The 26,967-nt window shown below is 41.5% G+C and overlaps 1 protein-coding gene across 3 annotated transcripts in view; it reads left to right on the top strand.

Annotated features, from left to right (window-relative positions):
• Crebbp (CREB binding lysine acetyltransferase) overlaps window positions 1–26,967 on the top strand; it is a 138,517-nt gene that overhangs the window by 77,260 nt on the left and 34,290 nt on the right. The window contains exons 4-16 of one of the 3 annotated variants that reach the window (XM_004864766.4): window positions 2,140–2,380; window positions 3,675–3,788; window positions 11,798–12,040; window positions 13,748–13,850; window positions 14,594–14,740; window positions 15,486–15,603; window positions 16,310–16,481; window positions 17,506–17,550; window positions 19,663–19,787; window positions 20,407–20,595; window positions 22,182–22,595; window positions 24,471–24,650; window positions 26,412–26,598. In XM_004864766.4, coding sequence (XP_004864823.2) covers window positions 2,140–2,380; window positions 3,675–3,788; window positions 11,798–12,040; window positions 13,748–13,850; window positions 14,594–14,740; window positions 15,486–15,603; window positions 16,310–16,481; window positions 17,506–17,550; window positions 19,663–19,787; window positions 20,407–20,595; window positions 22,182–22,595; window positions 24,471–24,650; window positions 26,412–26,598 — 2,278 coding nt within the window. The remainder of the gene's footprint in view (window positions 1–2,139; window positions 2,381–3,674; window positions 3,789–11,797; window positions 12,041–13,747; window positions 13,851–14,593; window positions 14,741–15,485; window positions 15,604–16,309; window positions 16,482–17,505; window positions 17,551–19,662; window positions 19,788–20,406; window positions 20,596–22,181; window positions 22,596–24,470; window positions 24,651–26,411; window positions 26,599–26,967) is intronic. The other 2 variants (XM_004864767.4, XM_087202974.1) reach the window with 2 other exon arrangements.

The following is a 26,967-nucleotide window of genomic DNA, read 5'->3' as shown; positions in this document are numbered from 1 at the left end:
AGACACAGAAGCTTAAATACCATTTGGTAGCTCTCATTTGAGTGAGACACAGTGCAAACGAAGAAAATGATAAAGAATAGATAGAGAGGGACAAAGGGACAGATCATATTCATTAGGGAAGTGATCCAAGGGAACAAGGGCAAGGTGTGAGGAGGAGGGGAAAGAGACATAAGAATAAACATATGCCATGTACAGGAACCTAATGTAAGCACGATATGCCATAACATGAGCTAAGACAAATAATACCAAAAAGTATAAAAAAGGGGCTAGGAAGGGCTGGGGATTTAGCTCAGTGGTTCTGCCGCCTGCCTCGAAAGCACAAGGTCGATCCCCAGTACCAAAAGCGGGGGGGGGGGGGACCTGGTAGAGGGGGGAGAGGAAAGAAGAGGGGCATTTAAAAAAAAAAACAAGCTGTAATATGTACATGTAACCATTCTCCAAGATGATTATAAATGGCATGAATTGCAAACATGTACTAATTTTGTTTTTTAAAAACCTATTAAACACTTTAATATAGTGGATTCTCAGAGTCTGGTTTTTAAATTGTTATTAATTATTTCCTTAATAGTTTTATTTTCCAAATTCCTGCAGTATCTGTTTTACTTTTATAACCAGAAAAAGAAAGCATAAGGAAAAACCTTTTTTTTCATAGGATTTTCATACTTCCTATTCAGGGTGTTCTGCCTCAACTGGAACTTTTGCTTTGTTTTAGGTCATTCTCAGGCTTCCAGGGGTTGTGCTTCTGAGTGAAGCCATCTGAGTTCTTGTAAATATGAAACTCAAACAGAAAACTGTAACTTTAAAAAACTGAGCTTTGGGGCCGGGGATTTAGCTCAGTGGTTTTACCACCTGCCTCGCAAGCAGAAGGACCCGAGTTCGATCCCCAGTACCAAAAAATAAAAAAAATTAAAAACTGAGCTTTGATTCATTAAGAAATATTTTTATAATTTTTTTCTCTTTATTTTAAATATATCATTTTGGTTCTTATGTTAAAAAATGAGAATAGCATTACATTTTAGGGAAAGTAATAAGTGTCATGGACTCAAAACTGGGAATATTAGATGTGCAAGCTCAGTCCCTGGCACCAGGGGTAAGAAAAAGTTGGGAATATTAGAATATTAGAGGATTGGAAATCCTTAACCTGGGGATGATGTTACTGCATATTAGGAACATTATATCTCTGTTACTGGTAAGGCTTTGTAGTAAGTTTGTCTGAAGAATGTTGGTGGTTCATAGAAAATAAGACCCTCTAGGTCACTTTTTTCTGTTTTCTTTGTACTCGAGAAGAATGCTTGATCTGGTTTGTTGTTTAAACTGATGAAGGCAAGTATTTTCTATATTTTTATCAGATCATGAAACACTTGCTGAAAAATAGTTGTAAGATATTTTAGTGGAAATTTCAATGAAAGATAGCATTTCTTAACATTTAAAAAAAATCATTAAAATTGTACTAGATAGGGCTGGCAATTTAGCTCAGTGGTTCCGCCGCCTGCCTCTCAAGCTCAGGGTCCCAAGTTTGATCCCTGGTACCAAAAAAAAAAATTGTACTAGATAATTGTCTTTTAGGAGACACTGTGTGACCACTGAGAAATAAAACTGCAAGTGTTGTCCTTAGGCATACAGTAATAAAATCTAAGAAGTGTGCTGCAGACAAAAGGTAGAACAAAATGTGTCACCAACTCTTTTGACTACCTCAGTTATTTGCAGTGTGTTATAGTTCATCAGGCCATAGCAGTCTTTAATTTGGTTGAACCATGGGAAATTGCCAGTGCTTGATCATTTGGAACCTGCAGAAGCAGCAGTTTCTTGTGATTCAGCCTGCTATAATACACAGTTTTTCCAATGGTTGTGTGTATTGTAGAGTGAGTTAGGTCTTGGCTACTACAGTCCAGAGCAAATGTAATTTTCTTGTTTGGATGATAGTATACAAGTGAACTTGAATTGGTCTTGCATCTGAGTTGGATTGATATCTGTACTTCTAGATCCATCTTAAAGTCACTGATGGATTACAAAGAACTACACCAACCTCCTCTCTGTGGCTGATATTATCCGTCAGTTTTCACATTCATTTGAGCAATAATTAATGAATATGAATTGGAATTCTAAAAACTTAATTTAAAAAATTTTTTTTTATTTTAGTCACAAATGCAAACATCGGTGGGAATTGTTCCCACACAAGCAATTGCAACAGGCCCCACGGCAGATCCTGAAAAACGCAAACTGATACAGCAGCAGCTGGTTCTACTGCTTCACGCTCATAAATGTCAGCGACGAGAACAAGCCAATGGAGAGGTTCGGGCCTGCTCTCTACCACATTGTCGAACCATGAAAAATGTTTTGAATCACATGACGCATTGTCAGGCTGGGAAAGCCTGCCAAGGTAAGTGCCTTTTTCTGAACTAGTGGCAGTGGCCAGGGTAGAATTTAGCTTTATTATTTTTTAGTGGATTTCTTGGTCAGAAGGTCCTGCAGCCAAGGTACTGACCTCCTTTTGGTGTGGCCTAGAACATGTTGCTCTCACGTTCCCCACACCTGACACTGTTACCCCCGCAAGGCTCACCTGCTGAGGAGAAAGACGATGTGGTTTTCTGTTACTGTGACCCTTTCCTGCATGATGCTGTGCCCTGAGTTGATTCTTTTTCTCTTTTCTCTCATGGAAGTCTTTTGTCATTTCTTGAGCACTTCTTATTGTAAATGTCTAAGTTGTAGTTTTCTTCTAACGTGCTTCTAATGTAGCATGTGTGCAGGCTAGCACACACCCTTCCCTGCATCCTACCATCTGTCTTTGCAGTTGTTTCATGGACTCAGACCAGCAGTGGCCCACTGCCTTGCTCCTCTGCCCTGTCTTAAGGCTACTCTGGTGACAGCCAGGTTGTCCTGGGTGACCGACAGTGACACGGGAACTGTGTAATGTGTCATCCCTAGGGAGGTGGTGAATCAGGCACATTGTGTGCCTCCCTTTCCCCTCTTTTACTGGGCACTTCAGTTCCACTAAAGAAAGTGTTTCCTATTAACAACTGTACTCTCGTGTAATCTTTATCCTTTTCCTTCTCTTCTTATTTGTGCTCATAAACCTTGGAGAAAATCTCTCCTTGGTCTCCCTCTCTCCTGTGGTGACATTTGTGAGTCCCCAGCATAATCCTGATCATGGTGGAAGTGCAAAGAAGGGGAAGATTAGACTGTAGGAGATGAAGACTGAGAATAACCAGGGTTCATTACCCGCTCAGATCCTTTACAATGCACCCAAGGTCCCTTTTGGAATCTCCACAGACATCTTACTTGCATCTCTACCTGTATTTCTTCAACTGCAGTATTTAGATGGTTTCGTCTTTTAAAACAATTTAACATTTTTACTTTGAGTAGTGACATTGTTCTACCATTCATTGTAGTGATTATTTTAGGTTGAATAGTTTTTTGGTTTTTTTGTGGGCTGAACCCTAAATCACCCATCATTCATAACATTGCTTCTATAGGAAGTTTCGTTTGAAATTCTTAATAGTCAACTTACAAACTTTTTGGAAAATAGCCTGTTTGTAAGTTGAGGACTGCCTGTACTACATTATGGTTACACTTGTTACCATTTTCTTATGGAATCTGGCATTATAATTTAGGTGTAATTGAAAGTATGACGATTTGGATAGAAAAATAACATCTCGTTGTTTTTCTGGTCATAGTTGCCCATTGTGCATCTTCACGACAAATCATCTCTCATTGGAAGAACTGCACACGACATGACTGTCCTGTTTGCCTCCCTTTGAAAAATGCCAGTGACAAGCGAAACCAACAAAGTAAGTGAGCACGGGGGCAGAGAAGCTTGGAGATGAGAATAGCAATTACTTCTAAAGAGAATGTGGAGAGTAGGTAGGGAGTGGGCAAGGGTTACCAGCTGCAAAGTGCAGGGGTGAGATAGGCTGGACAGGGACCCAAATACAGCCAAGTTCAGAGGGTAGAAGGGCTATCAGCAAACATGAATGGCTATGTTGGGCTTTCATTCCTCCCTACATACATGTACTTGAAAGAGTGTTAACCACTCTGACGAAAGAGCTTACGTGAAGACTTGATACTGGCTGACAGATACAAAGTATGAGGATTTGAATGCCATGTCACTTATAATGATGACATCATGGGAGAGACAGGGGCACTTCTTTTGGAGTTGGACGTCTGTTCTCCTGAAGTAAGTTGCAGCTCCGTCAGCCAGGCTGGGTCAGTGTAAGATTTCACCTGTAGTCATTGGTGAAGCTTTTTTTTCCCTCATACTTGGAGACAGTTCCAAGACCTATTTGTATACCTAACAATTTATTTAGCTTCAGGTTGAGAATCTCTGCCCCAGGACTGGCACATCCTGATCATTCCCATTATTTTGTCGTCTTCTGAGTCATCTGTGTAGCTTTTAGGACAATCGATTTCAAGCTGACCCCTGTTCATCCGGGGACCTGTGTGTGTGGCCCCACAGGACCCAGCTGTTTATAGGGATCAGAGCAATAAGAAGGATGAATATCTCTTTCTGTTTCTAAGGCCTTATCCTGTCATTTCAAAGGCAAAACTATGGTCTTTGGGTTTGTCCCTCATTTGGACAGCTAGGAAGTACCCTATGGGCTCACGTCACCCTCTGGCTGGAGTTGTGACCCCCCTTAGTGATCTTTCAGCACAGCAGTCTTCTTCATCTTTCTCTGTCTCTCTGTTGTGCTCTCTTGGCTCCTCCCTGGTTGTGTTCTAAGTATGCCTTCCATGTGCTTCTCAGTCATCTTCCTTAGATTCTGCTGCCGCCTAGGGAACATGTGCTGCTTTCTTTCTGGTCATCTCTGAATGACATGGGGAGAGATGGAAAAGCACTCTGATCTGAGCGTGCTATGGAATGGAGCATGTAGTTTCCTCTAAGTCCAGCCCTCCTCCTTCATGACGGGTCTTAGAGCTGACACTGCACATCATGCTCTGTTGAAAGTAGGGTGTTCTCATCACCTAGGAGAGAAATTCCAGGTTGCTGGGGCCTGTTATTCTCCTTCCCTGCAGAGGAGCCACAGTAAATTTCTTAAAAGTCAGTTTCCTGAATCAGTTAAATTATTCTTTGATTGGTCAAAATTTGAATTTTTAATGGACAAGTTTCTCTAGACATCTCATATAAAATGAAGTTTTAGGATTCTGGGCCTTCTAGAACTAGATTTTGGGATGATATTTCAGTGGAGGAATATAGCGTCTTCTTTCAAGTTAGTGTAAAACCTTTTTTAAAAAATTAGTGTTTTGTGGTGGTTAAATTTCTTGAGCTGTAGAACACATTTCAGAGTAGGCTCTTTAAGTGCCAAAATATTCACTGTCAAGTAGTTGTACAATGTTAATTCCATGAATAATAAACTAGGATTTTATTCTTAACATTTATTTAAAGGGTTTAGGTTCTGGGATCATTTGTATTCAGTATGTTCTGCCATTACAGTTCTAAACGTTCATGATTCTCTTTTTAAGAAATATGTGGTTTCTGTTTTAAAAAGGAAAGAAATGCACGTGGTTTGTTTGTCTTAACATCCTTATACTGTAACTAACTGTTGGGTTGTTGAGAAAATTGATTCAGTGCATGCTCTCTCAAGTGGTAAACCACACAGTCTTTCTACTAGTCATAATGTGAGATGTTACCAGGGTGATTTTATAACATAAAGTCACAGGGAAGGTTGAGATGAACTCTATACAAGATCTTGGTCATTTTTCATTTTCAAAAAAGAAACATTCTTTTAAAAGATGTCAGTGATTCTTAAATTAGGTTCTAGTTTGGAGTCTGTTCTTTTGGCTATGGTACTATAGTTTTGCGAGTATAGAGTTGCTTTATATAAGTGAGAAAGTCTTACCAATATGTCTGTCGATTTTTCTCCTCTCCAAGGAGAATGTGAATTTCACCTTCCATTAACAAAAGGGGTGAAGATATAGCTTAGTGTAGATCAATCCTTAATACTGTGAAAAAGTAAAATAAAAATAATGTGATGGTTGTCTCCCTCAAAGGATTGATTGGGGGCAAGTCTGCTCTTGGCAGTCCTTGTGGAAAAAGTCAGTTTGAGCCTGGACTACACAGAGAAAGGCAGGGCATAATGGATCCCAGTTTAAACAAAGTAATGATGGAAGAACATTCTATACAACAGAAACAGGATCAGTGCAGTTTAGAACCCACAAAGGGACAGATTTGACTGGATTCAGAAGTGCCTGTGCAAGTGAGGTGAATCACTGAAGGGTTCCTGTGTAAGATTCTCAGGTGCTTGCCGTGTACATTAAAATCTGAGATTTGCTGCCTGAGATGCCTACCAGGGCCAAGTATCTATACCAGAGCTGCATAGAAGAATGGGAGCTTTCTTTGAGGGGAACTATGGGTTTATCTGCTTCAAACCCCACAAGAACCATCAGATAAGTGCTTCAGGGCCAGCATCAACCTTGGACCTAGCCACAGTACCAACCCTGGCAACTGCTCATCATCAGCAGTTCTCCAGGCTGTTGCTCCAAAACTGCCATTCCTTTTGCCCTCACTACTGGGCTTGGAACCTCTGATTGTTTGAAATCCCTTCCTTTATTATATTGAGTTAAAATCAATCTCCTCCAAACTTACCCACATCCACTGCCCACTCTAATGCTTGACTAGGCCCTCTGTTCCTCCTGAGAGCTTGCAGAGTCTACAGACACCTCTGGCAGACTGAAGTGGGGATGGGCTGGGGGAGTTAGGACCAGCGTGACTGTAAAGAGAGTGGTGGGCTTCCAGTCCCTGGCATAAGCACCAGTCATTGGTGATGGATTATTAGAATAGCTTCTCCTTCCCTTTCCGGGTACAGCAAAATCACTCCTATTGTGTCTCTTGGCTTCTTAGGAAAGCCTTCTGTTGAGGGCTTGAAATAGTATCAGTGGCAGAAGGACAGGTTGTGGGCATGGGTGATGCCTAGGCATTCATGCATTTCTCTTTGTTACTATGTCCTGCTCACAACAGGAGAAGCTGTGACAGGGCAAGTCCTGCCCTTCACAGTACCTGTGAAGCATTGTGGTAGTGCCTGCACCTTGGCGGAGATACCTGCAAATCTGAAAGAATTCTAGCACTGCTCTTTTGGTAGAAATCTAAAGAATGAGGAGATTACCTGACTTGTTCACCTTGTAATGAGACTCCCACCACCCTGGCAAAGCTTTGAATTAGCATCAGTTTTCTTTCAATTTCCAAATTGAGTTCAGTTTTATTGAGAATGATTGGGAACTGAAGTTTTCTGGTTAATTGAATGTTAGCAACATATGCTAGACAAGGGAGCATCTTAGTAGGTCAGTCTGCGCTTACTAGGAAGGGACCATGTTGTCCCTACTTAAAGAATGACAAATGAGTCCTGGAAAGAGCCCATTATACACTTGGCCTTTTGTTTCATAGGACATGGACTCTTAGATTAGCTACAACAGAATGGTAGTTGTGAGGAGAGGGTGTTAGGGCATTTAAAGAGGCAAATAGAGTATGTGGATTCAGGCGCACTACCTGATAAATTCTAGGAGAACCCAAACTGGTCAATTAGGAGTCTGCAGGATTTGGTGTGACATTGTAAGGACTAATGAGACATGAACTGTAGCATTAAGCTCTAGAAGGGAAAGGAGAGGTAAAAATGGCCAAAAAAACCAAAGTCAACATTGGTAATGTGAAAAATTGATGAATGTAGAAGACCTCATTCTCAGGAGTGCAGGTAGATGAAATCATGCTGTTGTTAGCCTTCTCTTCATTCTTCAGTCCCAGGGAATTCAGTAGGGCAGCATGGGAAGACTGGTTTCTGTACTAGGTAGCTGCAAGTCTCCTGGACTGATTGGCATTTCACATGGTCTCATGGGGCAGGTGAAGAATAAACTTAAGTCCCACATGGACTTTCCCACCTCTGGTGATGTGCAAGGAAGGTGAGATGAGCATGATTTCTTCAATCCAAGGTCACAAGCTGCCAGTGTGCATGTGTCAGGTGATGATTAGATCACTTTGCTGTGTCTCCCAACAGATCCCAAGCTCAGGGAGTGCACAGACTACTTGCCACTTGTGTCTATTGTATGAGTGAGTGAACACACTAAGTGTAGATGCCTGAAGATAACCAGTGACCCAGTAGATCCTGTGAGAAATTTGAAAGGATGAGGAGAACTTCTGTGAGAGATGGTGGCAGCCTGAGTTTCCAGAACAGAGTTGATGGCTACTTTTATGTGGCTCCTCTATCAATCGCCATTGCCCCCAAGTAATATGCCAGTGTCCCCTACCCTTCAGTATTCATGCTGTTATATCTAGTAGCATCATTTGGATCTCATGCTTGAATGTCAGAGGCCTTTGTTATTTGTTTGTAAGTCCTTTATTTTGTTTTTCTCAGATAGGGTCTTGCTATGTAGTCAGTCCAGGCTGGTCTTGTACTCACTATGTAGCTCAGGCTGGTCTCAAACTCAAAATCGTCCTGCTTCAGCCTCCTGAGTGCTAGGATTATAGGTGTTCACCACCATGCCTAGCTTATTTTTGAACTGTTAAAAATGCCAAATTCCAAATGTGTACCTGTATTCTGATAGGTAGATTTTCTCTCTAAATAAAAATACAGTATTGTTTATACTTAGGAAATAAATGCTTTTAACACAAACACAAAGTACAGTGACCATGTCAGCACGAGAAGCCTTTTGTGAATGAGGCACTAGCTGCTCCCTACGTGGCTTTGAGCTTAGGAATAACATTAACCCTAAGGTGGCTGTCTTGACTAAATCAGTGGCATTTGGGGAAGTATGGATGAAAGTTGAATATAGTAGGGTGAAGATCTTTTTTTTTTTTTTTTTTTTTTTTGGTACCAGAGATCGAACTCGGGACCTTGTGCTTGCAAGGCAGGCGGCGGAACTAAGTAGGGTGAAGTTCTTAAAGCACCACTGTTGCATCTTTACTCAGAAAAGGAAGGCGACATAGATACTTTAAGTGTTTTTTTTTTCTTAAATTTGTGGCTACAACTCATCACCGTATCAGACGTATTCTAAGTACGTTCTTTTTTATACCACAAGGTGATTATAAACTATACTGGGTTAATGCTGGGTCAGAGTGGTAGAGCATGTGCTTTAGCATGCACTAGGTCCTGGGTTCAATCCCCAGCATCAAAAAAGTAAGCATAGTCTAGCATTATTGCTTTCTTTTTTATATCATAGTTCTTTTTAAAAACTTAGGGTCAGTTTTAGAAATATAAAAGTAAAGGTATTATACATGACTATTTCATCTACACACTTATCATAAGATGTACCTTGAGAATTGCTTTTCATTTATAATAATGAGGTGCTTGGTATGTGTAATTGTGTCTAATGAGAGTTAATGAGTTTAAGATCTGAATATCCTTATTAGAAAAGTTAATAGTATGGAATGGGTAATTACCAAGAAGTTTTGTAGTTGTTTTTTTTTTTTAACACATTTTGGTTTAATTAAGTTGGTCTGATAAGTATTTGAGTTGTCACTTTTACTGTTGATTTTAAGAATATTACTGTTATACATAATGATCTGAATTTGAACAAAAGGCTTCGTGATGATTTTATATGTCAAAAATTATATAATAGACCCATGCCTGGTGGCACATACTTGTAATTCCAGCACTTGGGAGGCGGAGGCAGGAAGATTGCTATGAATTCTAGATCCTTCTGAGCAATATAGTGAGTTCAAGGCAAGCCTGAACTACAAAGCAAATCCCTGTCTCAAAAAACAAAACAAAACAGGGCCGGGGATTTAGCTCAGTGGTTTTGCCGCCTGCTGCGCAAGCGCAAGGACCCAAGTTTGATCCCCGGAACATAAAAAACAAACAAAAACAAAGCAGAAGGATCACCACAAGTTTGAGGCCAGTGACACCCTGTCTCAAAAAATACATACATAGGGCTCAGGATTTAGCTCAGTGGTTCTGGCGCCTGCCTTGCAAGCTCAAAGTCCCGAGTTCGATCCCTGTTACCAAAAAACAGAACAAAACAAAAAATACATACATACATATGGTATGAACTTTATAAGCTTTTTTGGTATCAGGGATCAAACTTGGGTCGTTGCACTTGCAAGGCAGGTGGCGGCACCAATGAGCTAAATCCCCGGCTTTTTTTTTTTTTTTTTTTTAAGGAGATGTTTAATTTGGCTTAATGTAAGCCGTGCTTTTAGACATGATCTAAAGTTTACAAAAGTTAGAAGGGAACTCTTAAGAATAAGAAATATTGTGGCATAAAAAAATTCTGCCATCTTGTAAATGCCAAATGAGGCTATTTGCATGAATAGATTGCTGAGTGGATGGACTGAACTTGAAATGACCAAAGAAATGAAAGTTTGCAGTCATCTCTCAGTTAATTTGAAGGCTCGTTAGAATGGCGTTTCTTTTTTTTTTTTTTTTTTGGTACTGGGGATCAAACTCTGGTCCTTGCGCTTGCACAACAGCAGGCTGCGAAACCACTGAGCTAAATCCCCGGCCCTGGAATGGCGTTTCTTATGTCAACAATTGTTTGGGCCAAGATTTAGCTCAGTGGTTCCGCTGCCTGCCTTGCAAGCTCAAGGTTCTGAGTTCAATCTCCATACCAGAAAAAAAAACCAAAACACTTGTTTTTTCTTTAGACTTCTGGTGTTAAGTCAGCTGGATGACACATAAAGCCATTTGTAGGCCTGGGTAATAGAAGCAAATGATGGCTGCATGAGGCAGATCCGGGTCTTGAATACGAATTGTACAAAGATGACACCTGCATAAGTAAATGAAAACCCATGTAGCATCTTCAGGCTTTGTTCCATCATCCCTTAAGTTCAGCCAGATCAGTCACTCTCTCAGCTGTTATAGCATCTTTAACAGCTTCAGATAGATGGAGAGTCCCAGCCTAGCATTGTCCTCTCCTGCTTAGGAACCCCTCAGAGAGGCTTGTCAATGTTGTCATTGCTCAAGTAAGTTTCAGAGAATTACAGTTTGATTATTTGAAATCATATCATAGATTAATTAATAAAAACAGACTGACTAGATGCCATCTCTGCTAATCTCTCTGTACCTGGATGGCTCCTTCCTCCATCTTAGATGGCTGCTGACACCCATAGAATCAAGCATTTCGCTGTGTCACATACTTGCCCCTCCCTGCAAATGACTTCTTCGGATTTTGTAGATTTTTTTGTTGTTTGGTTTGTTTGGGTTTTTTTCTTTTGTACCGGGATCAAACTCTGGACCGGGGGTCCTTGCACTTGTGAGGCAAGTGTGTTTTGTTTTTCAGACAATATCTCACTATGTAGTTCAGGCTGACCCTGAACTCATTGTGTAACCTAGGGTGGTCTCAAATTTGTGGCATTCCTCCTGCCTCAGCCTCTCAAGTGTTGGGATTACAGGCATACACCACCTCATCTGGCATAGGATTCTCTAGGTTTTAACACATACATACATACATTACACACACACACACACTGTGCTGGGGATTAAGCCTCATGCATGCTAGGTAAGCACTCTACAATTGACCTACACTTCCTGCTTGCTAATTTTTTTATTAAATGATCTCTGTGAGATTTTTTTTTCTGTGAGATTTTTATGATCTGTTACTTTTAAGATAGAAATGTGAATTTTCTTTAGCTTTTTGTTCCTCAGCTAATGACAAATAGAATAAGACTTTTTTCCTCCTTTTCGCTTTCTTTCTCTCTTTCTTTCTTTCTTTCTTTCTTCACAGCTCCTTTCTCCATAGCCTGTTTTAAAGCTTTACAAAATACGTTCATTGTCTTTTGATAAGATTTTATTTGCTTTTCAGTAGTTTTTAAATCATTTTTGGGCTTCTCCCTCTTACTTACCTTTTTTTTTTTTTGCCTGTCTGTTTGTTGTTCTAGCCATCTTGGGGTCTCCAGCTAGTGGAATTCAAAACACAATTGGTTCTGTTGGCACAGGGCAACAGAATGCCACTTCTTTAAGTAACCCAAATCCCATAGACCCCAGCTCCATGCAGCGGGCCTATGCTGCTCTTGGACTCCCCTACATGAACCAGCCCCAGACGCAGCTGCAGCCTCAGGTTCCTGGCCAGCAACCAGCACAGCCTCCAGCTCACCAGCAGATGAGGACTCTCAACCCCCTGGGTAGGTGAAGGAGCTCTCAAGACTTCCTCTGTCCATGTGTAGAAAATGGCTAACAACTCTTACTGGAACCCAAGGCTGTTTTCAGTTCTAATTTTTGCTTCAGATTCAGTGGTTGAAATAACAGCCTTCTAAGAAAAAGCTGTGGTATCCGATGCAAGGAAGACACTAGATGCTTGTAAAAAGAGTAGCATTTACAAGAAAAACAATGCCTTGCTGCCTGCTGTGCCACATCTATCTGGATAGCTTTTGTAAAGGACATGCTATATTGCTCAGAATTCAAAATCTCACAAGTTGGAATCATGGTTATACCACTTAGGTGGACTCTGGTAGACAACTTATTTGATGAAGCATGGGTAGTTGTCTGCCCTTTCCTGGCATGTCTTGATCATAGTCCACCCATCATTGGATGTGGACAAGTCTGGACTCCAGTTAGTCAGCAGTAAGATTCTCAGAAGCTGCCGATGCAAGTTTCAGGGTGGATCAACATTTGCTCTTGTGCCCTGATCCATGAGGTGCTAGCCTTTAGTAACTTACTCACACATCTGCACAATTTTTGCCTTTTCTAGATATTGTTTCCTTACTATTTTTCTCTAAATGGACACAGTCATTATAAGCTCAGGCTCAAGCTGCAGGTGGAGTGCTTTTTGTGAAGGCATAACTGCTGTACTAGTTTCATTCTCTCCCCAACAGATCCAGTATTTGAGACTCAAAAATTATTGTAAAAAGTAACCAGTTAAGCCGGGCATGGTGGTGCATGCCTGTAATCCCAACACTTGGGAGGCTGAGGCAAGAGGATTGCCACAAGTTTGAGGTCAGCCTAAACTACAAAGTGAGACCCTGTCTCAGAAAAAACAAAAAGAGAGAAAAAGAAAAATAACCAATTAAAGTCATCTTAAACAGTGGTACCTCGGTTCATGAGCTTAATTCTTTCCATGATTCTCATTGCAAACTGAATTAGTTGTGAACTGAATCAGATTTCCAAATTTCCCCATAAGGTCAACATTGAACCTAACCAATAAATTTAATTTGCTTTGTAACCAGAATCATAGAAAGAATTAAAGTTCATAAACCAAGGCACCATCATGTATTGCTTTTTGGAAAATAACTGCCTTAATAACCATCAAATTAATACTGTCTAACAGACTAGGTTGGAGCCTCATACCCAAGTTCTAATATGACTCCACTTCTGTTGATGGTGTAATTTGGGAATATACTAATAATCTCTGTCTGAGTCTTAGCTTATTCTTAATATGAAGATTGTAGACAAATAAGCCTTCTATATTTTTTCCTGTGCTTAATTTTAGTGATTTTATTTTATACTGTGACCCCCAAAAAGGACACATAGCTGGCAGCTCAGCTTAGTTGTCTAGGCTGTGACATTAATGAAGCAGAATCAAAGTTGGAGATTGGAAATGGGCTGTTTATAATTTTCCCCACAGCCATAGAGTTCACTAGTGAGCACCCCATAGAGCACAGTAGTCAGCCTTCAGAACTCCCTTATTTTACTTACAGTAGCATGGGAGGGAGTTGATAACAGAATTTGTACAAATTGGTCTCCATTTCTGAAAATACAGCTCCCAGAGTTCCTGCCATGCTGTCTATTACTATAATGAATTATATATTTATGTGGCACTTTTTGTCTGTTAACAGAACTTTGAAGTATATATTATAATCTAAGAGTTAATCGATTTCTCTTTGTTTTTAAAGGAAATAACCCAATGAACATTCCAGCAGGAGGAATAACAACAGATCAGCAACCACCAAACTTGATTTCAGAATCAGCTCTTCCAACTTCCCTGGGGGCCACCAAGTAAGACACAGGTTTATCTTGTCTCCTAAATGAGGGACAGAGACAGGCATGAGAGTGGGTAGTGGTCATCCACAATGCTGTGATCTTTCTTACTGTATGGAGAAGGAAATCCTTTAGAGCAGGTGTGTCCAACCCATAGATCACAGATGGCCCTGGACAGCTAGTAATGTAGTCCCACAAGATAGCAAATTATGTGATTTTTAGCGATATTTTTTCATTGCTTGGTTGCATGGTGCTCCAACACAAACTTACAGGTGACAAGGGAATTCTGTGTCAGGGAAGGCATAGTACAGCGCTATCTCCACCCCCTGCACCTGCCTCACAGTCCATCCAATGGAGACCCGTGGTGTATCAGACTTTTTTTTTTTTGTATCAGACATTTTATGAACTTATGATACTTGGAGAGTAAAATTCAACAATTACTGATAATGAAGGAAGTTTTACTGTATATTGTATATGTGGCCCAAGACAATACTTCTTCATTCAGCAAGGCCTAGGCAAGCTAAAAGGTTGGGCATCTGTGCTATAATGGACAGTGGGGGCAGTGGCTGTCATTTTTGTTTTTTCAATTACAAATGTAGAATAGTTTGAACAGTTTGAATTTTGTGCTCCGTACATTACTTGCTCCTCCTAACTTAAACTTTTTAAGTCATGTATGGTTGAAGAAGAGCCTTACTTTGAGTCCATTTGAGTTGCTTGAGTAGCTAGATGAAGTATCCCTATGTTTCACCCCTCTCTCCCAGCCCACTGATGAATGATGGCTCAAACTCTGGTAACATTGGAAGCCTCAGCACAATACCTACAGCAGCACCTCCTTCTAGCACTGGTGTTCGGAAAGGCTGGCACGAACATGTTACTCAGGACCTGCGGAGCCATCTAGTACATAAACTGTATGTACCCAGGGCAGTGTTGTAATTTTGCAGTAGATAACTGATTTTGTTCCTTTTTTCCCCATTGATTCCCCCACACCTCCTGCTGTAACATTAACCTAGGAGCTGTGGAGGGTCACATGCGTGTTTTAGGAAGTCAACCCCATTGGTAGTAGAGCCCTGTGCAGACATAATTCCTGGACCCACAGTCCCCAGTGTCAGAGGCATCCACAGAATACAGAGAGGGCATGACCAGCAGCCTGACCTCTATGCCTCCTAGCTCTGGGATTAGCTCAAGAGCTTTCCCTTATTTTGTGGCTCAAAACTATAGTTGTAGAAATACCTGAGAACAGGAGGGGACTAGGGCCTAGTGAGTACAGATGGCACAACCATATAGATAGTTAACATACAGAACGTTGGTAGTTAACTTTCTCAAGCTAAGTATCTTAAATTGAAGGTGAAGTTAATCGAGTAGATTTCTTAGAGGATTTTTCCTTATTTTGATCAGTGTTTTTGTAATAAATGGTTTAAAAATTAGAAACATGAAATCATATTTTTCTTAAAATGAGATAGCATATATCTGTAATAGTAAAATACCAGTGTAGATAAGTTGACAAGTCTGGATTGTTTCCTGTGTTCATTTTATGTATGAGAGATTTGGGGTTTCTCCCAGCACCATATCATTCCAAGAGTGACCCATTCTGGTTTTATAGTTCTCACATGATTATCTGGAAAGTAGATTGATAAGAGTATGTTGTCCTTTCAGCGTTCAAGCCATCTTCCCAACCCCAGACCCTGCAGCTCTGAAGGATCGCCGCATGGAGAACTTGGTTGCCTATGCTAAGAAAGTTGAGGGAGACATGTATGAGTCTGCTAACAGCAGGGTAGGTCACCAAGTAGCAGTTGAGCCTGTGCACCACCTGTAGTGGGGAGTGTGGTATCCATCTAGTTTGTGATCCAGAGTGGGGGAACCTGTGTGATCTGGGGACTCCTCACTTTGAGGACCCTGACCAGAGAGATGTCCTGATAAGACCCTTGATTCCTACATAATTCTCTTGTTAACTACAAGTGTTAACACTACAAAGGTACAAAGGATATATAAAGTCCCACCACAGGGTAATAGTATCTGGCACCTACTGTTTGATAATCCAGTAAAGTCACTGGGAATTCAGCAAGAATTTGATCCTTTGATTTATCAAAACCATTGTGTATTTACCTCTCCCAACACACTTAAAAAATTTGCATGGGATGTAGCTTAGCAGAAGACCATCTGCTGGGGCCAGGGATTTAGCTCAGTGGTTCCGGCACATGCCTCGCAAGCACAAGGTCCCGAGTTTGATCCCCAGTACAAAAAAAAAAAAAGGGCCGGGGATTTAGCTTAGTGGTTTCTCTGCCTGCTGCGCAAGCGCAAAGACCCAAGTTCGATCCCCAGTACCAAAAAAAAAGAAGAGCATCTGGTTAGTACAGTCAAGGTCCTGTGTTTGATTCTCAGCACCGAAAATAAAAAGCAATTAGTTTGTTAGAATTTAAGAAATAGACCACTTGTTTTTTAGTTTTAAGTGCTTAACATTGAATGTTTTTACTTTTTAGGATGAATACTATCACTTATTAGCAGAGAAAATCTATAAGATACAAAAAGAACTAGAAGAAAAACGGAGGTCACGTTTACATAAGCAAGGCATCCTGGGTAACCAGCCAACTTTACCAGCCCCTGGGGCGCAGGCCCCTGTGATCCCACCTGCACAGTCTGTGAGACCTCCAAGTAAGAACTGCATTTCCTTCTACCAGCTTTTACCCTGTTGACTTATATTTATTTTATGTTTGGTGTGTGTAGGGTTTTTTGGTTTTTGGAGAGGTGGTGGGGTTTGTTTGTTTGTTTTGCTTTTGGTTTTTTGAGACAGGGTCTCATTGTGTAGCTCAGGCGGGCTTCTAACTCACTATATAGTCCAGGCTGGCCTCGAATTCACAGCAATCCTCCTGCCTCAGCCTCCCAAGTGTTGGGATTACAGGCGTGTGCCATCACACCTGGCCTGGAGTGTATTTCTTTTTGTTGTTGTTGTTCTGTTTTGTGTTTATTTAATGGGCAGTAATCATCTCAGAAATCTTTCTCTTCATCAGATGTTTGATCCCCTTGCAAAATTGTTGGTCTTCGAACTTGAATGTGGACCTTTAACTCCATCAATTATGTGATTTTCACGTTGCATTGCATTCTGAAGAAAAGTGAATCCAACCCATACCTTTATGAAAGCCAAAAGGAAGAATGCACTTTTGTATATGGCCAAACTGTTAGCAAAGTGTTCTCTCAGCTCATTCAATGCTGCAGTCCAGGGAATTTTCCTGACAAAAGCAGCGGGCCGAGTAACACTTATACACAGTGCCAAAGCACCCCTCACTACCTGGAGTGTATTTCTAAGAATATAAAATTATGTCCTCCAGGGCTGGGGATTGAGCTCAGTGGTTCCACCGTCTGCCTCGCAAGTGCAAGGACCCAAGTTCCATCCCCGGTACCAAAAAAGAAAAAAAAATTATGTCCTCCAAAAGTCTGTACTTTGGAAGCTGTGTGACAGTGGCCTATGAGGACATTGAGTTTCTCTTGTGGGAAGGCTCTTTAGAGGGTGCCCTGGCATTAGAACACAAGAGCTTTGGATTCACTGACTGTATTTTCCTTCAAGTTTGAAGTTCTCCATAGAGAATTCCTTATAACTACATCAAAGATTAAGTAACTAGTGTGTATCTCTCTCTCTCCCCTCTCCCCTCTCCCTTCTCTCTCCTTTTTGCCTTTACAGATGGGCCCCTGCCGCTGCCAGTGAACCGCATGCAGGTTTCTCAAGGTATTTATTATGAATCATATTTTAGTTTAACTTGTTTAATAGCTGTAGTAGCATCTATTGATTTTTTTTTTCCTTGTGCATGTTAGCCTTTTCCTCTTTCTATTCCTTTTTACTGATGAGGAGAATTCAGTTCTAAAAGTCTGTTGTTGTACTTAAACGTTGTCCTTGGAGATTATAGGAAAGATAACCAAATAGATTAGAAGAACTGTTTAAAACTTTAATGAACATGGGCCCGGTATTTAGCTCAGTGGTTCCGCCGCCTGCCTCACAAGCGCAAGGTCCCAAGTTCGATCCCTGGTACAAAAAAAAAACAACTTTAATGAACAGGAAGGGGGGGATTACGCTTAGGGACTGTTTATAAAAGAGCATTCTGGGCTGGCGATTTAGCTCAGTGGTTCTGGTGCCTGCCTCGCCAAGCGCAAGGTCCCGAGTTCGATCTCTGGTACCAAAAAAAAAAGAGCATTCTGGATGGGAGAAGGAATTTCTGATTGCACTGAAGGAGAATGAGTGAACCTGTGAGTGGTGAGCACTTGCAGGGACTGCTCTGGGCTTTAAGGTTTAAGATAGGCTGACAGATGTTTGCTTCAGGAAGCTGGGTGCTGAGATCCACACCAGGCTGGTGTTGTGGCAACTGTCTAAACAACTGTGAAAGGCTTTTTCTCAAGTCAAAATATTATGGTCATTTTTGCTTGTGAGTTACGGGCAAAGAGGCATTTGAACACCTTTTAGCTCTTGACACCTTGAGACCTGAACAGTACGGACATTTTTCTAGCTTATGAAATGAAACAGTAACATTATCCAGATGCTAAAGAAAGAGGACTTGCTTCAGGGTACAGAACAGTTTTGGAGGGAAGAAGAAACCTCTGAAAGAGAATTGTGGCGGTCTTACTATTACTGAAATGGATGTGCCATGAATTTGTCAGGGTCTTGTTCGAACGGACTAGATTTGAGGGGTGAAAGAAACCAAGATGTTAGAGAAAGTGAACTCTAGGAAAGTGGCTGAATGCCACGTTGGGGATGACAAGGACTTTGATTTAAATAGGAAAGTGGTACTTTGAGGTCTGGTGAAATAGTGGTTAGCTACATATCGGTGGGAGAAATGTTTTCTAGGTAAGAACGTACCAGCCTCCCTGCTGGTAGAACTAGGTCTGTGTAAATGTAGATTTATTTAAGTATTGTTTCCTAATACCTACACATCTTTTTCTCATTTAGTTAATAATAAAGTTCTCAAGGAGAGAATTTTTAAAAAATCATTATTATAGGCTCCCTGGAAAGTCCTCCTGGGCTTTGTTGGCACTCACTCGTTTTGAGGGTAGTATTTCTAGGTAGTCACTGAGGGATATGTATGTTCTTCAGAGCCTGCTTACAGCTATAACAGTGTTAAGGCAATGCCTTCAGGAATTCTATTAAGGATTCTATGAGATTTCACTGTTGGTCAAATTAACTTGCACAGGCATTTATTTAGAGCTCACAGTTTGCAGGGTTTTATTGGAAGTTAGTAAGAACGATCCATTGTAGTCTGGAGATACGACCTGGCTGGCAAAGTCTCCATTGGTCATAATGATGTTTCTTCAAATGTCTAGAGATAGAAGGTGAGAACCACTGGCTCTTGGCACTTCCTAAAAACTGAAGTGCTTACAAAATTGAAACAGCGTTTTAAGTCTTAGCATAGATTTTGACGTGTAAATCCAACCAAGGAGCTTAGAAGCTTGGGAGGATGAGAGCTGGCTGCTCCAGAAAGCATTAGGTAAAGACATGCTCATATATTGGCCTTGGTCTTAAGAAACATTGTCTCTGTAGATGGGGAAGGGGGGATTAGTTTATTTACAGTGCCTCCTCACCTTTTTTGCACATCAACTCTGGTTTATTCATTCATTGTCTTTTACTCACTTCCACCCTCATGTCTCTTCATCCTGCCCTAGCTTCCTCCACCAACTCATCCTTACCCCCACAACATGGATGCCATTCTTCCTGGATATGAGAAAGTCTGTTAATCATCTTCTCTGGCTAGTTTTGTGTTCTATCTTACTTATTTAGAGTTTATTTGGTGAGTTGTAATTCTGTTTTCTTGCTAGTGCTTTTCCTAAGGAACCATTGTGGGTGTGTTTACAGGGATGAATTCATTTAATCCAATGTCCTTGGGGAATGTGCAGTTGCCACAAGCACCCATGGGACCACGTGCAGCCTCCCCAATGAACCACTCTGTCCAGATGAACAGCATGTCCTCCGTTCCAGGGGTAAGTACTTCTCCTGTCCTCTCAGCCTTTGTGTCATTAAGAACTTTGAGCAGAGAATTTTGAGTGTCATTTGAGAATCCTGTGGTACTTGTTCCTTTTAGTTTAGGTTATACTTTTATACTTTATTTCTTTCATTTCTCATTTTAAAAAATCTTTATTACAACAGTGAGGATTGTTTGGCTGTTATTTATTTTTATTGGAATAAAAAATCCATAGGAATTTGTAGCTTTGTGAGGAGGTCCTTCTGAGGATGGAGCAGCCATCCAGCCTCAGTAGGTGGCCAGCTGGAGATTGTCAGCATTTGTTGACTGAGCTTGCCTTCCTGAGGCCGCTTTTTAACACTTCAGAAAACTAGTAAAAGGTGTGTTTGAACTTGAATGATAGGGATTGGATTCAGAGAGAGCAATTCCAATTTGGCTCATTTGCAAGATTGCTTGAGAAGGCAAGGAAAATGTCTGAGAGTGGGGCATTCTTAGTGAGTGGCAATTCCAGGACTGGAGCCATGTGCTCTGCACCCTCAGGGTTGTAAGGCCTTGAGTCTTAGGTTGCACTGTTCATTTTGAAGACTCTGGCCCTCAACTCCTGCACTGCATTTCTCCTGATTCTTGTTGTCTCTTAGATGGCCATTTCTCCTTCCCGGATGCCTCAGCCTCCAAATATGATGGGCACACATGCCAACAACATGATGGCCCAGGCACCTGCTCAGAACCAGTTTCTGCCACAGAGTCAGTTCCCATCATCCAGTGGGGCGATGAGTGTTAACAGTGTGGCAATGGGGCAGCCGGCAGCCCAGACAGGCGTGTCACAGGTATGTTTATTCACTGTGGGGACAATGGCTGCCAGTGTTTATGTAGCCTCAGCTTCCTACAGCCTGAGCCTATTTCATGGGAATTAGAATTCTAGAATATACATTTCATTTTTATGTATCAGCATCTCTTCATTTTCCTCCACTTTGTCCTATAGTTTTTAATTTATTTGGGGTTCCTCTTGTCCTCTCCAATTGAACTTCATGCAGAAAAAGTAAAATGGGTTGTGATTTGTCACTTAAGTTTAGCATGTGATCCTGAGAGATCTTGGGAATTTAGAAAAGAACAGATTTTTTTTTTAAACCCCCTTGGCAATACTGACTTTGAACCCAGGAATTACGCTGAGCCAGATTTTCATCTTGTCCGTGTGTGTGTCTGTGTGTCTGTGTGTCTGTGTGCCTGTGTGCCTGTGTGCCTGTGTGCCTGTGTGCCTGTCTCCCACCCAGTCACCAGGTTGTCTGGTCTGGACTTGAACTTCATAACCTTTCATTACTCTAGAACAGAAATCAGCAAACCTTTGCTGTGAGGGCCCAAAACAATATTTTCCATCTTTCTAGATCAGAAAGTTTTAATTATTTAGCTCCACTGTTATAGAAGTAGCCATACCAACACATAAATGAGTAGATGTTGCTATATCCCAGTAAAGCTTTATTTATGGGAAAAAGCAGCCATCTTTGGCCCATGGACCAATGTTTGCTCTAAAACAGTGATTTGTGTTCATTTAGTGGAAGGCCCACAAACAGTTCTGAATCACTGGACTGAAATGTTTTGGTGTTTCAGTAACTCACAAAAAGAAAAAGATATACCTTGTTCCATTATCGAAGCTATGGGTGGATGATATGGAACATGAAACTGATAAATTGAGCGAATGCTTTTGTGTGTGTTTAAATCCTAAGTGGGTTTTGTTTTGTTTTGGTGTAACGGATATTGAACCCAGGGCCTCACACATTGCAGGCAAGTGCTCTAGCACTAAGCTACGCCCCCATCCCTATGTATGTATGTATGTATGTATGTATGTATGTATTTATTTAACAATACTAGGGATTGAACCCTGAGCCTTTGCTACATCCCCAGACCTTCTTGAATTTTTTTAAATTTTGAGACAGGGTCTCAGTCTCTTGAGTTGCCCAAAGTGGATTTGAACTTGAGATTCTTTTTCCTCAGCCTCCCAGAATGCTGAGATACAGGCACACACTGGCATGATTGGCCCCTTTTTATTTTTTTATTTTGAGACAGGGTCTTTTGCTAAGTTGCCCAGCCTAGCCTCAAACTCTAAATCTTCCTGCCTCGGCCTCTCAAGTAGTTGGGATTACAAGTGTGTGCCACCATGCCCAGCAAGCCAGAAGTTTTGCCAGTTATTTTAGTTATATAAACCAAAGTAAAACAGTTGTAGTGTTAACTTTATTTGAAAATGCACATTACTGCAAGTGCACAGCTTGATGAATTTTTACAAATACAACATCTCTATGAAACAGGCAGACCTCATTAAGAAATCACAGTTAGATTTTCATACATTTAATTCTTTAAGACACTTGTCCCATTTTTAAGTGGAAGCAATGGTTTTAATGTACTGTGTTTGTTTCCTTAGGGCCAGGTACCTGGTGCTGCTCTTCCTAATCCTCTGAACATGCTGGGGCCCCAAGCCAGCCAGCTCCCTTGCCCAACAGTGACCCAGTCACCCTTGCACCCGACGCCACCTCCTAGTTCCACAGCCGCTGGCATGCCATCTCTCCAGCACCCGACGCCACCTGGGATGACGCCTCCCCAGCCAGCAGCTCCCACTCAGCCATCCACTCCCGTTTCATCTTCTGGGCAGACTCCTACCCCAACTCCTGGCTCAGTGCCCAGTGCTACCCAAGCCCAGAGCACCCCTACAGTGCAGGCAGCAGCCCAGGTGACCCCGCAGCCTCAAACCCCAGTCCAGCCGCCGTCTGTGGCCACCCCTCAGTCATCACAGCAGCAGCAACCGACACCTGTGCACACCCAGCCTCCTGGCACACCGGTGAGCTTCTCAGTCTGTTGTCTTCAGGCCACTATTAAAAGATAACTTTCCTATGAGAATGTTCTGTCATGAGGTTGCTGCAACATCTTGGTACAACACCAGAAAGTATCTGAACCTGACGAACTGTGATGAGCTGTGCTTTGTATCCAGCATTGGTCCAAAAGGCTGTGTGTGGCAGGACATGACCAGATGATTTCCCCTACTTAACAGAGTTTGTGGAAATTAATAATTACTGAAGCAACGTACATGTGTAGAATTTTAAAACTGTATGTAAACCAATGTGTTCCCCATTATTTGTCATAGATTCTTCAGAGTTTCAATAGTTTTTCTACTGATGTTTTATAGACTTGATAAACATATCATGGTCTTAATTCTTTGGCCTGGCCATAGTCAACCTTTTTTCATACAAGAGAAAACTTTTCTTTTTCGTAGTGAGACAGCAGAGTCAGGTTTGTACCTCTTGTGACCCAGAACTGCCCATTATGCGTGAAGGTGGTGGCAGTAGAATCACAGCTGCATGCTGCATTGTAGGAGCCCTTTAAGTTGGGCTGTCTTCACTAGCCAGGGCCCCAGGCTGTGCCCGTCTGGGCTGCGTCCCTCTCCCAAATTTTTACTAAATTGTAGTATCATTTTCTTACAATTCTACCTCAGACTCTCCACCTCCCAGAATGTATTAACTTTATTCTTAAGTACTAAGGATATTTATTTGTAGTAGTGGGGTTGGAGCCTAGGGCCTCTTGCATGTTATTAGCCAAGCACTCTCCCACTGAGTGCATCCCCAACCCTATTTTTTATTTTTACAAGGTCTTATTGAGTTGCCCAGGCTGGCCTTGAATTTGTGATTCTCCTGCCTCAGCCTTCTGAATAGCTAGGATTACAGACAGGCATGTGCCATCATGATTGGCAGGATATTTATTATTAAGTGGCAAAATCAATCCCAACCACAACCCCACAGAAGATACTATTATTTATCCATAGGAATGTATGCTTATTTATGAATACTCTTACTCTGTTTTTGTCTTTAACCACTTTTGCATGTGTGCTTTGGGTGGGGGGGGTAATCCACAGTAATCATATGCAGGGCTCTGACAATGCTAGGCAAGTGTTCTACCACTGAGTTGTATTGTGGCAACGTCACTGCCGCCGCCCCGTCTCTGTTTACTTGAGACTCCATTGAGTAAAACTGAAAATTTATTACTTTTTTTTTTTTCTGCTGGGAATTTAATCCATAGCCTCATAAGTGCTAAGTACATACTTGACCACTGAGCTATACCCCAGCCCCAAGACTTTGAAAATTTAGAGTATTTTAGTGGTTCCTTTTCTGAGTGTTTGCTTACTCCCACACCATCATTGTCCTGCAGTTAACCTGGGCTCATTAGACATTCTGCTTCCATGTGCACAATTGATTCCCCTCCTTTCATAACTACTTAGATGTTTGTAACTCAGCCTTTCACCATAAGCATGAACGTTATTGAGGGAAATTAATGCTAAAAGAGGAAGGTCTATGACTTACCTAGAAAACTTAGATAAAATAATTTTATTTTAGAATTTATAAGCTCAGGGGCCAGGGATTTAGCTCAGTGCTTCCGCCGCCTGCCTTGCAAGCACATGGTCCCGAGTTCGATCCCTGGTACCAAAAAAAAAATAGTTTATAAGCCCAGTTCTTCCATGTCTTCATTCTTGACCAGATGTGAGCAATTTCTGACTGATGATGAATTCTCCTAGAGCTTCCTCCTGGTGACTTTTGTTCCTCTGTAGGGGCCTGTTACGTTAGTTGTGAAAAATGCTAACAAGAAGCTGAAGGTTGGATGAGCAACAGAGTTGAAGTCCATTTATGTTGTCTGCTTTACAGAGAATGATTTTGCTTTCTCACAGCTTTCCCAGGCAGCAGCCAGCATTGATAACAGGGTCCCCACCCCCTCCTCAGTGGCCAGTGCTGAAACCAATTCCCAACAGCCAGTACCTGATGTACCTGTGCTGGAAGTGAAGCCAGAGGTGCAAACTGAGGACACTGAGCCTGATCCTGGTGAATCCAAGGGGGAGTCTCGATCTGAGGTGGGTGTTATTTGAAGTAAATCTATGGTTCTCTGTGGAAACTTTATCCACATGTCTCCTGAAGGACTGAGGGGAGGAGAGAAATGAGACTTCCATGGGTGTCTCTGAATTTTGTTTCAGTATTCTGTTTGAACATGGGTTCAAAAAAGATTATGCATTTTTATGGGGCCGGGGATTTAGCTCAGTGGTTTCGGCGCCTGCTGTGCAAGCGCAAAGACCCGAGTTCGATCCCCGGTACCAAAAAAAAAAAGATTATGCATTTTTAAATAATGCGGTTTGGCACATGTCTATGATCCCAGCACCCTGAGAGGCTAAGGCAGGAGAATTGCAAATTTGAATTCAGCCTGTGCAGTTCAGCAAGTTAGCAAGACCTTATCTTAGTATAAAAGAATAAAAATGGCTGGTATGTAGCTTAGTGCTAAGGCCTTTGGTTCAGATCCCTCACCCCTCAGAAAAGAGGTGTGAGCCAGGCATTGTGGTACATACCTGTAATCTCAGCACTCAAGAGGCTGAGGCAGTAGGGTCCCAAGTTCTAAGCCAGTCTGAACTGCGTAATGAGACCTTGTCTTAAGATGGTTGGATAGTCATATGGACAGATGGATGGACAGGCAGACAGATGGAGAGATGGGAAGGATGTATTTTACTTTGCCAAAAATGAAGAGTACTGGCTTGGGGAGGGGGATTGGGTTTTTTTTTTTGTACTGGGGATCAAACTCGGGATTGGTTTTTTTGAGACAGAATCTCGCTAGGTAGTTTAGACTGGCCTTGAACTCAGTATGTAGCCTAGGCTATGCTGTGCTACACTATGTAACAACACTACACTACACAGCTAGGCTGTGCTGATCCTCCTGCCTCAGCCTCCCAAGTGCTGGAATATAGGCATGTACCACCATTCCCATCAGAGCATTTTAAATGTTTAAATTAATAAAGTCTATTCATTGTTCTTTCATTCATTTCTAGTTCTGCAGGAAGAGTGGTGAATTGATTCATTTATTAATTTACCTGTGGCAGAAACTAAAAATTGGTAGACCTTGGGCTGAGTCTAGCCTGTACATGTGTTTTGTTTCTTTTTTGTTTTGTTTTTAAAGTCAGGAAATAAAACTCTATGTCTGACTTTACCTGAACACTAAGAAGCTCTGTCAGTGTTGTACTTTTATCCCTGTGTAGCAATAGTCTGAGTGTGAACCCCAATTGCAACCTTTAGCAGTCAGTCACACAGACCTTCAAGGTAGCTGTCTCACATCCCACCTTCTGCCCCTGAGCCAGGGTTTTGATCCCTGCTCCGGTTTTCAAGGATATACTTATCCCAAATTAAAAATATGTACACATGGAAATACAATCATGTAAAATACTTGCATTTTTTTGGTGGTATACAGGGACATGACCACTGAGCTACATCCTCAGCCCATTTTTAATTTTTTATTTTGAGATAGGGTCTTGTTAAGTTGCTCATGGTGGCCTTGAAATTGTAGTCCTCCTGCTTCAGCCTCCCAAAGAGCCAGGATTACATGTGTGTGCCACCTAGCTTCACTCTTACAATTTTTATAATTAGGACTACAATTACCCTGGTGTTGTATTGGTGATTCACCGGGCAGCAAATTCTTAATTTCTTCCTCTGGTAGAGAGAAAAGAAATGATAAATTCACCTCTGATTAGGGGAACCCTAACAGAGCTATAAAATTTTAGGAGCCTTCCAGAAAGCTGAGTTAGGATAGAAGTCTTTGATATTCATCTGTCATCTGTGTTTCTATTTTTCTCAAGATGATGGAGAAAGATTTACAAGGATCTTCCCAAGTTGAAGAAACAGACACAGTAGAGCAGAAGTCAGAACCAATGGAAGTGGATGAAAAGAAACCTGAAATAAAAGTGGAAGCTAAAGAGGAAGAAGAGAGTAGTGCTAATGGTACAGCTTCTCAGTCAACATCCCCTTCGCAGCCACGCAAAAAAAGTAGGTTGTATTTTCTTTAACTTACTAGACTATACTGCCCTCTATCATACTGTGCTTCTACACTGAGGATTTGAAAGCCAAAGCTTTCAGGAAATTAATTCTACATCCTCTTTTTATCTTTCTTGCCTGCCACTCCCCCAACATTTACCCCTTGGAATTGATGACAAGAAGCTGGACTCAGCCCTGAGAACCTACAGGGTTTGTGGCACAAATGAAAGATAGGCTGCAACTAAGAGCTGCTTTCTGAGATCATATGTTACAGGCTTATAGGCTAGAGTTGAAAATGCCTCTAGGCCCTTAAGTGGGCTAAGGAGTGCAGGCTCTGCTTGGCAAGACATAAAGAACCAGTGAAGGATTTGAGTAGGAGAA

Source organism: Heterocephalus glaber, unplaced genomic scaffold (genome assembly GCF_053883595.1).
Source record: "Heterocephalus glaber isolate CG9 unplaced genomic scaffold, H.glaber_assembly_v1.0 deba00001781, whole genome shotgun sequence".
Classification (NCBI taxonomy): Eukaryota; Metazoa; Chordata; class Mammalia; order Rodentia; family Bathyergidae; genus Heterocephalus; species Heterocephalus glaber.
This window is presented reverse-complemented; position numbering and strand designations above follow the sequence as displayed.